Here is a 17,152-nt window from a genome sequence, read left to right as displayed (position 1 = left end):
GATCAGCTTGTTCAAAAGAGTATTTCAAGTAAGGCAGAGTACTGTAACAGTCATTTAATAGAAATCAAAGAAGCCAAAAAGTAAAACATTATATTTTAAAAAATTATGAACAGTCTGACATCAGCCTACACTCTCTCTCTCTTTCTCTCTTTCTCCATCTCGTTTCTAGCATGGGGACCAGAGTTTGAGCTAGAAATAAAAAGTCACAAACAGGTTATTTCATATTGGGGAGGAGACAAGATGTGAAAAAGCACCTTCTCGGTGGTAGTAGCAGCTATATTAAGCCCACTTTCAGACTACTCATAAACAGGAGTCATGAGAAGATGGGAGGAGAGGAGGGGAGCATAGAGGAGAGGTAAGATGGTCAGAGGAGGGAGAAGACAGAAGGAGAGAGGAGAGGAAAGTAGAATAGAGCAGAGGAGCCAAGGAAAGAAGGGCCCATACAAAAAAGGTGTTTACACCATGTCAAGGTTCACAGCCCCGCTGATGCTGGACATCTGAATGAAGAACCAGATAAATGTTCTGTGGAATCTCAGTTTTTGTTCTTTATCTCTCAATCCATTTATAAAGACACAATGGAAATAACTGCAGTTGTATTTATTACACTGTGGCCCTCATGTACGTACATTTGCAAATGTAGCGTTATCAGCGCCAGTCGTATTTACCAAACCTGTAGTTCATCGGGTAAGCAGCGCCTTACTCCGCCCACTATACCGTAAATTGCGAACATCTAAACTTGCAATTGAATGGGCCTCCTTCTTTCTTTCTATCATGGATCAGCCACCAAAGTCAAATCAGCAAAAACAAAGATTTAGTGATAACATTATTTATGTGCTTATTCATGAGGTAACAGCAAATTTAAATATTATACAAGGCAGTAATTCCATACCGACACAAAAAAAATGCCATCTGGAACGAAATTACATATTCCAGTAACTGTAATATTGCATAACTGCTTAATCTGTAACACGTAATTTCATGTTCACTCAACTGAAAAAGTGTGATCCTTGTGGCAAAAAATGCTTTCAGCTCATCTCTTTGGCCTGTCTTTGTCTTGCTCGGATTACTGCTGCCATTTCACCAGGAGGAATATGCGAGGAAACCAGCATTCTGGTTTAGACCTGCTTGTAAGTGTTGCAGAATTTTCACCATAAAATGGAGGCACGCTTTCACGGGCTGTTTCTATACATACCGCGGAATACATAATTAGGCGCACTTTACGTATCCCCTCCCATCTCTTTATGGGAAACTCCCACTTTTCCCTTGACTCTCCCGTCAATGCATATACATGACAAGGAAAAGTGCAATTTGCCAGTTTCAGTTCCCGCGACAGGCAGTCTGCGGTTTTACCTCAGTGTGGCATGTTTGTACATACCTTGCCATGCTTTTACCCGCACATTGCGATGCAAATATGCCTGAAAATGGTGCAAACGTGTTAGTACATGAGGCCCTGTGTGTACAAAACATGTACTGTGTGCTTGAGTTCGAGATTTTGCATGTGTAAGTGTGTGTGATTTTGTGTATGTGTTCATATTTGGGAGAAACTTGCTACTCTAGTGATCCACTGTTCAACTATTGCGCCAATCTTGACATCTCTACTGGTGGTGTAAGGGGAAGTGTGCCCTTTGCAAAATGGTGCCATATCTTACCTCCCTAGGCGTGTTTGTGCATTCAATCTATTACTGAAGAAATCACACTGGACTGATCTGATGTTTGCTCTCAAGCTGGAGAGAGAGAGAGACAGAGAGAAGGACACAGAAAACAGAGGGAGGAGGGGAGAACGAAGAGTGGAAGACAAAGAGAAAGAGAGAGAGGGGAGAGAGAAAGAGGGTGGAGATAAAGATAAAAAAAAGAAGGAGAGGAGTGCGAGCGAGTGAGTATTCTCAGAGAGCAGACCTCAAGACTAATTCTCCTTATTAGTCCTTACTCCTTAAGACAGTTGCTTAGCTGTCATCCAAAATAATAACCACAATGCCCCCCAAACCCTACTGTACACAAACACACAAACACAGTGCCTAACCTAGCCTTCTACTCGAGTAGGGCAAGGTTGTTGAGACACTGAAGGGTTAGGATTGTACAACCAAAAATGATTGTCTCCTGTTCTAAACAAAAACACACATGCAAATTGTGAACACGGTCTCAGTGACTGTGACAAGCCTGTTGTTCTCTGTAGCACACCTGTGTAGATGAAGAACAGCGCTAACTTCTACTGACACAGTGTAGAGATAGTGATGGACAAGCTGATGTAGCAGAGAGTCAACAGACAAAGCATGGTACCATCCACACCTTTCTCCTACCCCCGACAAGGGAAGGGTCTTCCCCCCTTTTGTCCTTATCTCCCAGAGCAGGAGCTTCAAAGCCCTGACCCAGCATGGGGTCAGGAACAGAGACCACACGGCCCCACAGTATCAGAACAAAATTAATTACTAGGAGGAACTTTCTTGTGTGGATTTACAAACATATTCTCAAGGACTACATGGCTCATGGACACTAATTCAATGACAGTAGTCGATGTGTTATAATGAGTGTTTTTCTCATTTACCTAGAACGTTGTTTAATTGATGTTTGATTATAACTCCCCTTCAGGTATAGTTAAATCAGTCAATCTTGGTATCAAAATAATTGTATCATACTAACAAAACCAGTTATGAACGTTGTATTGTAACGGAACTCAAAGCTAAAGCCACTTCACACCTCTGGGCAGATCCCAGGACGACGCCCAGGTGGAAGTAACTGACCAATGAGAGAGGTCACCTTCACATGGATAACCCCCTGTTCTTTGGAGTATAAAACCCCCAAAAGTACAATCACCCCCGCTTGTTCGTAGGATTAACCTGAGGTGAACGCGTCACTCTCTAACCTATTCCTCTTAACCTGCACATTCACTGAGCGCCCGGAACTTTGACGAGAGATTCCGTTTTCTATTTGTCGGACATAACGAACCATTGATTCCGTCCTTCAAACCGACAAAAGTAACTGCGATTTGCAATATGTCTTACTTGTGACATATTGGCATGTTGTGATTGAATTGTTGATGTTTGATTGTATTTTACAAATGATTTAACTTAACCATCGTTCGGTCAGTTGTCATTGATCGTCCATTGTTACTATAGAAGCCTCTTCCTCTCTACCTCTTCCTCAGCTTCTTCCCCTCCACACAATCTCTACGCAGCCATTGTGTAGTGCGCTCTCATTAGAATTTAGGACTACTGTACTGCTTTAGCCCAACTAACCCATAACTTATCTGGTATGTGTTCACTATTATTACATTCTCTTAAATCAATCATTGTGTATAATACTCGCTTATCTCTCACGTTATATGATCTGCTGTACTTTCATAGAATTCACTATTTAAGATTAGACTGATTATTACGAGTGCTATTATTCAATATTATTAAATAAGGTTCCTCTGCTCCTTTCAAAAATCATAGGTGGTGCCCCCAAGAACTACTATACTTTATTATAAACTAAGTATTGCTAATCTTAAACGTGCAAACCACGCTACACTGATGCAGTGTGTATGTTTGTGTTTGTAGGGAGGATCCACTCAGCCTTGAGCAGGATCAATGCTCATACCCAAGCAGGTGGACTGAGGCTCTTTGGCATAGCACAGGGTATGTTTGCGTTTTTTGCAGTTGAAAATGGGCACTTCCACTGAGATGAGCTCCTGCATTTGCAAGCCAAGTAACAGACAGGCATTAACGCACTGTCTATTTCCATAGCTAACTTTATCTGACAGCAGGTATACAGAGAGCCCCTGCTCCCCTTTAAAGGGCAATAACAGTCCAGTAAAGGAAGGCTAATTGTAGCTGGGTTAATTCCCAGCATCTTGGCCCAGTCAGACAGTCTAACATTTGCAGCAGGGAGACGGGAGAGATATGTGGACAGGGGAGAGCGAGAGAGGGGAGAGCTAAGAGACATGGGAGGGAGAGAGAGAGGGAAGAGCAATCGAAATAGATGGGGAGAGAGGGAATGTGGGGAGAGAGAGGGAAGAGATGAGGGAGACAGGGGAAAGAGAGGAGAGAAAGGAGATAGAGGGGAAGAGAGGGGAGAGAGTGGGGAGAGAGAGGGACACAGGGGAGAGAGATGAGAGAGAGTGAAATGGGAGAGAGAGCGGGTATTTGGAGAGAAGGGAGGCAGGGCGTCAAGAGAGGGACACGGGTATAGTTAGTGTGATACAGGGGGAAAGGAGGGAGCTAGGGGGAGAAATATAAGGAGGGAGAGGATGGTTGGGAGGGTAAGGGCCAAGAGCTGAGAGTCGGGTGGCAAAAGGAGTAAGAGGGAGCAGGTATGAGACAGAGGGGAGAGAAGGATTAGCATGCTCCTTCAGTCTCTTGGAAGGACTGATTATCACGCCAAGAGGCAAGAGGCTCTGTCTGTCTGAACACTCTAACAGACTGAGACAGAACATCGGAGACAGACAGAGAGAGAGAGAGAAAGAGAGAGTGAGAGAGAGAGACTGAATATGGTTCAGTGAGGAGAGAAGGAAATTAGCAAAGGATGAACAAACTGCCAGAAGAGACAGGCTGACACCACAGGATGGAGCAGACTGACAGAAAGGCAGACATGTAAAGGGAGAGGAAGAGAGAGAAAGAGAGAGAAAGAGTCTTCAGGAGAAGCAGAGTATTTTAGTCTCCAGTCCACAAGTCCGTAGAGAATTTCAGTGTTTAAAGTACATGGGTAGTATGTACATTGCAAACACTTTCAACAAGAGCCTTGTTGATAATATGAAACTACTGCAAAGGGGTTTACATTGCTGGTTTGGTAACATTATCCCAGGGATTTAACCCAGAAAGGTGCAGTAGCTATGTGATCCCTTCCCTGTTTGGAAGGGGGTTTGGGAGGACTGTGGGACTTGGGGGGGGTCTCCCAAAGGACAGTGGTTCAGTTCCCATCCCTCCATGCCTCAATGGAGACAGATTCCCCTAGAACAATAAGATAAATATCCTCAATCATTTTTAGGGATTTGATGGTCAACTCACGCACATGCATTAGACTCACTACGGCAGCAAACACACAGATTCTCCCCAGACTGCATTGTGCTTTAACGGTGATGCTCAGTAAATAGCATTAGTTTCGCTGGCTAGAGAATAGACTTGTCACATTTTCAGGCAGGCTTGTCTGGCACGACGTCGCTCCGACCAGAGTAGTGTGTTTGTGTGCACAGACATGCCAGCTGAAAGGATTGGTGCTTGTCAGCAATTTTCCATGGACTTAGACACATGGACAAGGGCATGCGCACAGGATTGTATTGGTGTGGCACACACATATACACCGGAACTCTCAAACAAACATACATGGACAAAGACAGAGACACATACTGTGCCCATGCACACACTCTTGGGCCACAGACTGAGGGCTTGCTGGCAGGAGATGCAACAGTTTTCCCTGAGCTTAAAAGAGAAAACACCTGCATGTCAAAGCGCTGCCATGGCAACGCTTCCTTCTCTGTGATCAAGGCCAGCTTGAGGCTTCCATTGGAGTGTGTCACCACTGGCAACCAACTGCATCTGCACCACAGGCCTTTAAACATCTGGCTATTCCCACAGCCAAGAGAGTTGTACTGGGCTCTAAACCCCTAGACAGAGAGAGTGGTACTGGGCTCTAAACCTGACAGAGACTGGAACTGGGCTCTGTACTGTACTGTACAGCTTGATTTAGATTTTAGATGTTACTGAAGTGGAGAGGAGAGAGGAGTGCTCCCAGACAATCAGCACTGGATCCCCTGCACCACCCTCATTGGGCTCATCTCTGACTACAAGTGGGAAGTTGACAACCTGGTGACCTGGTGCAGCTATAACAACTTGGAGTTAAATGCTCTCAAGACAGTGGAGATGGATGTGGACAGTGTTGGGTAACGTTACTTTTTAAAGTAACTAATTACAGTTACTAGTTACATTCCTTGTAAAGTAACTAGTTACGTTACTTAGTTACTTGCTGTAGAGAGTAAGGCGTTAAGTTACTTTTGCGTTACATTAAGATAAGTCTTTTATTTCTAAGACAATTCACCTTGGTCACTCTTATGCCCAGAAGGCACATTTAATGGGTTGACCTCAGCAATAGCACATATTGTACTGAATATTCAGTGTCACTCGCATATAACATGATCAATCCTTGTTATACAGCAAGACGGATCACGGTAATGATCCACTATAATGAAAAGCAATATTTGCATGAAGTTCTTCAATCACGAAACTCTTCAATCAATAAATAATGTTGTAAAATGTCAGGCAGAAGTCTAGTAGTTAGCTAGCTCTACAAGGGCTAGGTTTGAATCTAGGAGCAAAACAAAGCTAAGCTATAGCTAGGTATATGGTAGCAAAATGGTGTTCACCTATGTACAGTACCAGACTATTTTACTTACTGAAATATAATCCTAAACCGAAACCACTGAACGATACAGCAACACATCACACAAGCTTGAGTTCAAAACATTATTTTACGTGACATTACGTAGGCCTGTACCTGTGGGACTCCCCAGTCAAAACTGTGGAGTCCTTCCTCTTCCTAGGCACTCTCATTTCCCAGGACCTCAAGTGGGAACTGAACATCGGCCCCCTCACCAAGAAAGCAAAACACAGGATGTACTTCCTGCGGCAGCTGAATATGTTCAACCTGCCAAAGACAATGACCGTGCACTTCCACATCACCCACCAGCCATCATTGAGTCCATCCTCACCTCCTCCATCACTTTCTGGTACGCTGCTGCTACTGCTAAGGACAAGGGCAGACTGCATTGTATCATCTGTGCTGCCAAAAAGGTGGTCTGCTGCAATCTGCCATCTCTCGAGGACCTGCACACCTCTAGGTTCCTGAGGCGAGCAAGAAAGATCGCTGACCCCTCCCACCCTGGACACACACTGTTCCAGCCACTCACCTCCGGCAGGAGGCTGCGGTCCATCAGGACCGAAACCTCACGCCATGAGAACGCCATTTCTTTCCACCCACAGCTGGCCTCATCAACAAGGCTAAGGACTCCATTTGTCACTTTATTGCACATTGCACAAAATCACCACTCATATTGCATATCTTATTTTACATTTTAAATTATTTAGAATTATTAGAATGTAGCACATGTTCTACTATTTATATTTTAACATCTACTACTTTAAGATTCTTATATGTTTATCGTGTTGTACCTTCCTGCCACAGTACATTCCTTGTTTGTGTAAACTTACTTGGCGAATGAAGCTGATTCAGATCCTGAGAGCAGCATCTCATATTCTAATCTCAGAGGTGATACACCTTAAGCCAGGAAAATCCCCAGATAAATATGGAAAAGGTAGGCCTTGTCCAACCCCCCAATTCAAGCCCCCCCCCCACACGCACCCCTCCCTGCCTCATCCTGGTTTAATCCCCCTCCACAGCTCTTCACAGCTAAAGCTGCTAGTGGAACCACATAACACTCTGCTATCACACCTGCCTGAATCCATGTCTCTCCCCCCTCTGTTACTGCCAGCTTCAATGGTTAGTTATCAGTCAGTCACTTAGTCAGTCAGTCTGTCTGTCTGCCTACATGTCTGTCAGTTTGTCTGTTCGTCTCTATGCCTGTACACCAGTAAGACTACTCATTGTAGTACATGTAAAAATGTGTATGGTAACGCAAGCACACACTCACTCACTCACTCACTCACACTTATTGGCGTTTAAGATGGTTGCATTCACAATTGATAGACACGCATGACCATGTACCATTGTTACAGCCAGCAACACCATGCACTATTGCTGGGTACCATGGAAATACCTTCGTCTTCATCGCCGTCATTATCCGACAGATCCTCCGCCTGCTTTTTAGCATGCGCCCCTAGAGGCAGGGAGGGAAAGACACAGAAAAGCACAGCAGAATTCAAAATAGCATGTTTGTCAGGACAGATGCAGGGATATAGCCAGCACACACGTACAAACACAAAGTCCATAATTGCTGTACATTTGCAATAGCCATATGTTTAATACAGTTCACATTGGTATGGTAATCGCTTAAAAAAATACACAAAAAAACATTCAAAGTTATTAACAATTTGTATTGAAAAGAAACAGGGACAACATAAAACCATTTCATAAAATGTACTTGTCAATATAATTAAACAAACAAAAACATAGTATGCAAAGCAAATCAAAACATTTGATTAACAATTCAAACCTATTCAATAGTCATACAGAATTAATAAAATACCTGATTGTCTGGACTGATTTCTGTTGTACTATTATTTATTTATTTAGGCAGAATGAAGGCACGGTCAGGTAGTCACACACACTGCTGTCATTGGTCCATTTGATATGGCACTGAACACTAGGTGTAGTATGTAGCTTGAGCTCTGTAGCAAACTAGTGGAACCTTATGAAACTTATTCCATCTATTAATACTATCCACCTACGCCAAGGAATTTTGTTAAATTTTTTTCAGTGACGTCACTGAGCAAAGCGCTTATAAAGGGTGATCACCCCATTTGTCACTGAGTGCAGAAAGCTTCAGAGGGACTTAAAATACAATATAGGGTTTGAAAATGCAACACAGTTCCATTTGTTGCATTCTAGAATACGAAGTACGTAAAAATTATTGAACACTTTGTAGATGTTGTTAGGAGGACAGTGATATGAGGTGTATGTGTCCGTGTATGTAGCTAGCTAGTTGTTTGAGTGAGCAATAACGCTTAAGACAGGTATAAAAGGAGGTCAGGTGTGGAGTGGGGTAGGTGGGTTTCTGGGGGGAAGAGGGCCTTTCTGTCACTTCACATCAACCTGTGGTTCTGTTGTGCTTTAGGTGTGGGAACAGCTATAGGAAAGTACAAAACAAGGCACTCATACACAACACACACACATGTCTATATCAACTCAATATCACATTATATTGATGTTGAGGCTTTAAAAGGAAAGTGTGTGCAAGAAATCTGTGAAATTTGCTGAAATGAAGGCTGCCTTTCTGATGCTTAGAGAGATAACAAAGAGTGGTCTGTTGCAAAGTGCTTTGAATTCTGTACACATACAAGGGCTATTACTCATTTAGCCCAACATGATGACTTGCAAACAGCCTAATTTATCAAATCAGTATGAGAAGAGACATATTTCATGAGCTTATTTGTTGTATAAAGAATTAAAAACAACGCGGTTCAGGTTGTTTTCAAAACGGCCTTCACACTTTGTGTGTGTGGATGTTTAAGAGCTGAATTTGAATCAAGGTCCTTCTATGCTGGCAATTAGCAACAGTTTATGCTAACAATACATTTAACCTGGTTCCCCTTCCCATCCCCCCTTTTTCTTTCCCTACCCTGCACCCTTTTCTCTCTCAGTCTGTCACAGACGTCCACATGCGCATATATGCACACACACACACACACACACACACACACACACACAACTCTGAAGCTCTGGGGACTAAATCCACAATTCACTCAATACAACACACACACACCGCCAGAGCACTCTGAATGTTAACTGCTCTCCCTTTACAGGGGGAAAGGTTCACTAACAATAGTTGGGCCTCGGAGTTAGATAGCAGAAAGGTCACAGTGTGGAGAGGGACTTAGTTTAATGTAAAATGTTGCCTTCTTGACAATTAAGAGCTGTTACATTGACTCTCCAATCCCTAGGTGATCAAGTTTTTGGGGGTTCTTTCTTCTTGCAGCCTGTCTTGCAGCATGTTTGTCTTTTGCTGTCTCTTTTTGTGCTGTCTGCCTGTCTGTCTCTCTTTCACTCACTTTTTCGCTCGTCCAGTCCCTGTCTCCTCCCGGTAGAGGTGAAAGAACAGCTTGAGAAAGACACATTGGAGAGAGAGTGATGGAGAATGCAAAAGGTTAAGGAGGCTGTAATCCTATGGTAAAGGACAGCCAAAACTCCCACTGTGTCTCAGCTGCCCCTCCGAAATAACACCCAAATAAAATCCTACCAAGGTGTTTGTCAGAGACGAGCACAGTGGAGGGGGGAAGTGTGGGGGGGGGGGGTGCAGGTTGAACAGGAGGCCTGTAGAGGCTCCAGGGTATGGAGGCTTTCTCCTACGTGGAGACGCCACCCACGCCATCCTCCCCAGAAACATCATCACAGCTCCGATGGAACCACGAGAGACATTCTGTCACCGACATTTCAAACACAGAAAGGCGACTGCTGTGCCTTTCTGTGCACGGACATCTATCACTTTTGGAATTATTTGTGAACTTGCTGCAACCCAGCAGGCATTAGCTACTCAGAGAGCTTCTCTCAACGTCTCTTCTTATTTTCTATCACTCTTGCTCTCTCTTAAATTCACTCTCTCTCTCCCTCTCTCTCGCTCCATTCCTCATTTTATCTGGGACATGGTAGTAAACAAAGGACCAGTGAAGATAGTGAGCCTGGGGCCGGCTGTAGTAGCAAGCCAGCGGAGCTGCGGGGGGGCCCCTCTGAAAGGGGAACTTCCTGGCTAAGCTGCATCTTGCATCTCAAGTTGTTCTGAATGAAGCTTGAGCTGGCGCTGACTGACTGGTTTGCTGACTGACTGGCTGCCTTGATGAGTGGGCTCAGAAACTGGCGGGGTGGCTAAATGGCTGAAATGCTATCTGTTTGAGAAAGAGCCAGTTTCTGAGAAACGTCCATCGTCAAATGATCACTTTTCCTTTCCCAGGATTTCCTTTCACAAAAGCAAGCTTTCTAATTTTCATGCCTCTTTTTGTGAGGCCATGAAGCTTCCTTTGCTTTCAGTTGGGCATCACCCCCTGCCACCCTACTCACACCTCTTTCCCGCATCTAGCGGACTAGAGTGCTCTATCCAATGGGATTATCTGGCTGTGCAAGGATGTGCCTACAGTAGCACAGACAGCGACTAACCAGGATCAGGACCAGCAGCTCTCTGCAACTGTATGTGTTGGTCTGTATGTTGTGGTGGTGGTGGTGGTGGGGGTGGGTCAGGGGGGCAGTGTGTCAGCCCGGGGGGTAATCTCCTGGTCTGGCTGAGGTCTGAGATGAGAGAGGAGAGTGCAATAGAGGAGGGAGGAGTAGAGGAGAGAAGAAAGGAGAGTAGAAGAAAGTAGGAAAGAGAAAGGAGAGGAGAAGAAAAGAAGAAAGAGTGAGGAGTGAGGAGATGACTGGACAGAGGGGAAAGGACAGAAGGAGAGAGGAGAGGAGAGACACCCAGAGATTATTCTTCTCAACACACCGACTGGCTGGTGACACAGGTATACTCTCGGAAAGTCTCTCCCTCTTTTTCCCTCTTTTTCCCTCAGTCCTGTATTCCTTCTTAACAAGATCAGAAACAACAGCAGTCTTGCTACCGTTCAAAGCAAGTACACACTACTCCAGCCTGGCCTACTGCTGTTCTTGCTGCATGCCAATCTGTCATGGCCTCAGCTTGTTTGCAGACTCTGCCACTCTGAATGCCTGTCTGCCATGTCTACCTCTTTCCTGCCTGTCTATCTGTCTGTCTGTCTGTCTGTCTGTCTGTCTGTCTGTCTGTCTGTCTGTGTGTCTGTCTATGTATTTTTGTGCCTGACTCTCTGCCTATCTGGACATGCGGAGCAATGCATTGCAGAGTTGTATTTTGTGACTAGGGGAAGGTTTTCGGTTGTGCTAACAGACATCTGAACACGCCAAAGAGATAGACCATGATACTCAAGTCCTTGCAGCCTAATTTCAGTGACACACTGCATGTCCTTACACTGCAGATCTCAACCTTGAATGCTTCATACAGGCCTTTCAAGCGTGAAAAGTGCTATCACACTTTAAAAAATCTTATGAGAACAGCATCAGAAGTTGATTTGGACAGAGCTATTCAGTAAGTTAGCGGGTAGTTTATGTGACTGTTATCCAGACATTCAAATAATACTGCAGCAAGATGGCTGGCTCACTGCTGCTGGCCGGTGTATATTGGAGGTGTACCATTGCAGGCAAAGGTTGGGCAGTCAAAATTGTCTAGGGATGTATGGAAATATCAGAGCGATCACGCCCATCTTTGATCTTTTGACAACCTCTATGGACTATGGTCTGAAGTGTGATGTGTGTCTGGGTCTGTATGCATATGTGTGTGTGGGTGTGTGCGCACATGTGTGTGCTCCAGCCAATACGAGCAGACGCATAGTGGACCTGGGATTCTTCTACAGTACTACACCTCCTAAAGATTGCAAACTGATGTTGGGGGTCAGATAATTATTCCTAAAGGGCTCCTATCATGACAGCTTAGCGTTGCTTGGCAACAATTATTACGAAATGATTGCTTGGCTGATTTTTAGGAGCTAATTATACTCTTGGCTTGAGCTTGATCCCTGTTTTCTGGAACATTCTACAGTGTAAAATGCTTGAAATCAAATGTGTTTGTTTCTGTGTGATGTGACTCTGCTCCACTGTGTTCACTATTCCTTCAAGGGATTTTTGCAGTGTTGGATACAAACAATGAATTAAATTATAGACAAATCAACCATGTATTTTCATAAAAACAAATAAATCTGTATCAGTCCTTGTGAAGGACAAAATGTAACTACTTAAAAAACTTACTTTGGCTTTGGTTTATAACAGTTTCATATATATCCTAAATCAAATTACTGGAAGCTTGCAATGTTTTGAGTATTTTTGCAGCACAAAAAACCTTACCAACCACATTCACTGAGGCCAATGGTATTAAAACCAAGTAGTTAACATGAAAATAAGCTTCTACTTTACACTTAAACAGACAAATTGGGTACTTTCCAATGAGCTACAAAATGACTATCTTTGTTTGTGAGACTCAAAGGTAACCAAGCGCCAGCTGCCTCTGCACAAAAATGTGTTACAAACCCAACACAGGAAACACATGATAAACCCCTCCCTCATCAGCAAACATAAGCAAGACAATTGAAAATGTTCAAAGCAGAGGGGAATATTAAGGAGATATTTCTGTCTGGATTTTCTACAACTGAGACTAATTCAGAAGCAGAAAATGCCTGGGGGGGCCAGTCTGTTTCTGACTAAATTGGTTTACCCAAAGAAGAGTGGTGTGTGTGTGTGTGCGCGTGTGTTTGTGTGTATAAGAGTGTGTTTGTGTATGCTTGTATCAGAGTGAGTGGGTCTTTCATGCCCAATCACAATAAAGTTCACAGGCTACTAGGTGTGTTCATCTATGGTATAACTAGAATAAGATTTTTTGAACATCAGTCCCAACTATCTTCAGGTTAATTCCCAGTTAATTCCCAGCACATCAATTCCCAGCTAAGAATGAAACAAATGCCACTGGGCATATTCCAAATGACTTTTTAGTCAGATAAAAATGTAGGAGTTTTGTAATGTAGGACTGTATCTTCTGGAACATGTACTGTGTATGCACTGCATTAGCAGACAGTATATGCTCCACAATGATGCATGTTACGTTATGTGATCCTGTTCATTGTGCATAATAATCGTCAGATAGACAGAAGACTTCCCCCTGCTTTTATGTGGCAATGTAATCAACAGCAGAGGCTCGAATGTTTTCAGTTGTCGCACTTGACAAATATCTCCAATATGGCAGAGTGTTAAATGCTGGCAGGAGGTCTTGAGGCATGACTAAAGTTCTCTACGAAACAAGTCAGCACTTATGTGTAACTGTAAAGAAATTGTAATTTTGCTTTTTTTGAATTCAATCAACATTCTGTTATTCCCCCGAAACATCTATCTGCTTCATTCTACAGAGGCACATAAATCCCCTGATGCAATGATTATGGAAAAAACAAAAAAGTGCAGCACTTTCAGAACATGAAATCAAAATGTGTATCATTTCACATAGAAACATTCATCATTCTGGGAATTTTTGCACAAATGATTCTCTGTTTTTGAATATATTTACAATCATGCCCACACACAACACTTTCTCTCCTTCACACACACACACACACACACACACACACACACACACACACACACACACACACACACACACACACACAGACACACCTTGTTCAGCTCACCCCTCTCTCCCTTGGTCCTGTCAATCTCTCCTCTATCTCTCTTTCCGTCACACAAACACACACACTCACAAAGTCATGTTGTGGGTCCCACATTCATGCCAATTAGCTCTGTGATTCCATGGTTGATGGGTGGAGACGGGTAGATGGATCCATCCGTCGCTCTGTCTCTCTCTCCTTTCTCTCTTTCACTCTCTTTCACTCAGTGTTTCTTACATACCTCCTTTTCTACACATTTTCTTGTTGGGTTTCCTGGCACATTCCTTGGATATTCTTTTGACTGTAAAATGAATAAAAAAACTACAAAATAACAGAAGACTCCAGAAAAGACCGCAGGTGACATGCAAATAGCTCATACTGAGCCAAAACCCTTTCCTCCCTCCATCCCACCCTCTCTTCCCCTCCCTCCCTGCATCCCTTCTTCGTAGAGTCATCAACATCAAGAACAAAAGGGGGGCCTGTTGATTTAGTAACTTCAGGGTGGGGGTGGGGAGGGGGGATTCTGCAGAAATATTCCATAATGGTGGAATGAATTTACTGCATCCTGGGACACAGAAAGCCCATATTCACATGCATTCCAATATAAGACCCCTTACCACCACACAGCTTTAGGCCTCAGAGGCAATTGACGGTGTGAATTGTGTTTTAAAGATTAAACCATTATATACGATTGTGAGATATCATAAAGGGTTTGCATTTTACTTGGAGCACTTACCATTTCAAGACTGTTGGGCTCTCCCACGAGAAGTGTTACATTTAGGAAATTACAAGAATTTGTGTCACTGTCTCCAAATTGAAGATTTCTCGTTGCGTCATTTGAATCAATTTGCAGCATTTGTTGAAACGTTCAGTGAGATGTTTAGTTTTTAAGCATGTTATTTGTGTAAAATTTGGTCTAGATGTGGACGTTTGGAGGGGAATAAGGGGTCTTGCATGGGTCACTGATGCCACAGGCCTCAGGTGTACCAGGCAGTGTAGTTCACCAACCCTACAGGAGATCATACCAGGCAGGCTATGCAGCAAAGTAACTATACGTTACCACACCCCAGGTGGGTTCGGACACAGACAGAGGGGAGGGAGGGGCACCCAGATAATCCACAAGACCAATGAGAGCATCATTAAGAGGATGTCAGGAGTATAGCTACAGTGTAGCTGGAGTATAACTGGAGGAGGCCCCTTCTAACTGGTGTCTGACTGGGCTTAGTTCTCAGCCAGATTCTAAATTGTCTGGTCATTTCGGTTAGTCTGTTGTTGTTGGAAACTGTGAATTATAATTATAATTATTTGGAGTTGAAGACAAAAGAGGCAGCTCTAATGGTGTCATGGCGGAGGCGGAGGAGAAGGGAGGTGATGGGGGACGAGGATCAGGCCAGGGTGACAGGCTAAGATGGAGGGACAACACACAAGCATGCGCCAGACAACAGAGCATGCTCTGCACACAATAAGAAAAGAGAGAAGAAGGAAAGAAAGATAGAAAGGAAGGAGAGAGCCAGACGATCAAAGGCAGAGAAGGGAAAGGAAAAGAAGAGTTTGTTGTGTCTGTCTTGTATACCCGACACACTCACCATCCTCAGTGGGAACATATATGTTGAGATAGAGGCAATCCTCGTTCTGGTCTTGGATATAGTTTGCCACTATGTCCAGGTTGAAGGTGAACCAGATGGGCATCATGATCTCAGGCACCGCATTGTGGATGTTCTGTGGGCACACAGGAGCGAAGCTTGTGGCGTTTTTGATGCCCGACCAGGCCGAGGGTGGCTCGGGAGGCATGAAGCGCTTCTCCCCGACTGGGGCGGCGGCATAGGGCACCCCCATGTACTGGTCCACAGGCCCCAGGATCTCACTGGGCAAGGGGAACCTCACCCCCCGCAACTTCCCATATTGAGTGTTGACTGTGGGGTGGTAGTTTTGGGCTTGCACGACACACAAGCCCCAGCAGCATAATGTTAGTATCCACAAGGATGCCCTCAGGCTGGTGAGGTGACTGCTGCTGGCGCTGGGCCAATCCCGCGAGGGCAGACAGTTTCTCCTTGGTGAAGACCACATGGTCCGTTTGTGAGAAAGAGCGACTGCGAGTGAACAACATAAAACGCCGGGGCTCTGCCCTCAGCAAACAAGACCCTCTCCTCCTGCTCCGCCTCCTCCTTTCTTTTCTTCACTCAGCCTTGCAGTCCAGACTCCCTACAACAGGTCATCAGCTGTGACACTGGAGCTCGGAAGCTAAAAGGAGAAGAAAAAAGGGAAGGAAAAAGAACAATGTCCTGTAAAGTTCCTCTCTCTTTCTCTCTCTCTTTCTCTTCGTCAGGCTCTTCATCCACTGTACTCTTGGCAAATCGCCTATCCGGTACTGTGAGGAATGAAGGAGAGAGGAAGCAGATAGTGGAAAAGGACAGAACAGCAGTGGGAGAGGACAGCAGAGAAGAGAAGGAGAGAGTGAGAAAGAAGAGAGGAGAGGACAGGAATGAAGGTCAGAAGAGAAGATATGGGCAGGAAGAGGAAGGAGAAAAAAAGCAAGTATCGAGAATGAGGAGATAGGACAGTGAAGAGGAAGTGGAATAGAGGACGGAAGGAGGAAGAAAGGAAAAAACAGAAGGAGAGAGAAGACAATAGTAATATTAAAAACAGTTCCTAGACAGGCAAACATGTACTAACATTATTTTCATTTTGCTCATGTTCATTGACTTTCTGAGTCCTTCTCTGCCGTGACATAAAACAGCTACCATCCACATGACAGACCACTTAGCACTGCCATCAATCTACACAATCAAGTGCTCGCCGGGGAAAACACAGGCAACACTGTTGTAAAACAGATCAGCTTCTACAAAACCTATTGGAAAGAAACATATACAACTCTCAGTTCATATTTATCTACATATGTAAATGTGCCTGTTTAGATGTACTGTATCTGTGAAAATATCTATGTCAAAAGATTAAAGATTGAAAGTATACCAACAATTCAGGCACAGAATAAAGAAATGTCAACATGGACTAGATACGTTCAAATTACCAATGCAAACCAAACACAAACCAAACACAGTAGTTTAGACAGAAAATCACTATTGAATTACTCATGGGAACCTGAAAACATGATATTTTAATGTTTGGTGTAATTCAGGCAAGAAAAGGATGCCACAGAATACATGTTAAATTCTCCATTGTCTGCCTCCTAATCTGGCCAATCAATTTTTAATTTCTGAGGCTTATGGCCCAACTAGAGCCATCACAGCCCTGTTTCAGATTCCACCCAGCACCAACCTCTGCCCAGCCCTGGCCTTGCT

The 17,152-nt window shown here is 44.0% G+C and overlaps 1 protein-coding gene across 1 annotated transcript in view; it reads right to left on the bottom strand.

Annotated features, from left to right (window-relative positions):
* nlgn3a (neuroligin 3a) overlaps positions 1-15,920 on the bottom strand; it is a 203,250-nt gene extending 187,330 nt beyond the window's left edge. Inside the window, exon 1 of the mRNA XM_084697319.1 lies at positions 15,440-15,920. Coding sequence (XP_084553445.1) covers positions 15,440-15,920 — 481 coding nt within the window. The remainder of the gene's footprint in view (positions 1-15,439) is intronic.
* Positions 15,921-17,152: the final 1,232 nt, after the last annotated feature.

The sequence above is a fragment of the Hypomesus nipponensis genome, chromosome 1 (genome assembly GCF_054491055.1).
Source record: "Hypomesus nipponensis isolate SF chromosome 1, ASM5449105v1, whole genome shotgun sequence".
NCBI classification, from domain to species: Eukaryota; Metazoa; Chordata; class Actinopteri; order Osmeriformes; family Osmeridae; genus Hypomesus; species Hypomesus nipponensis.
The sequence above is the reverse complement of the archived record's forward strand: the minus strand, read 5'-3'. Positions and strand labels throughout refer to the sequence as shown.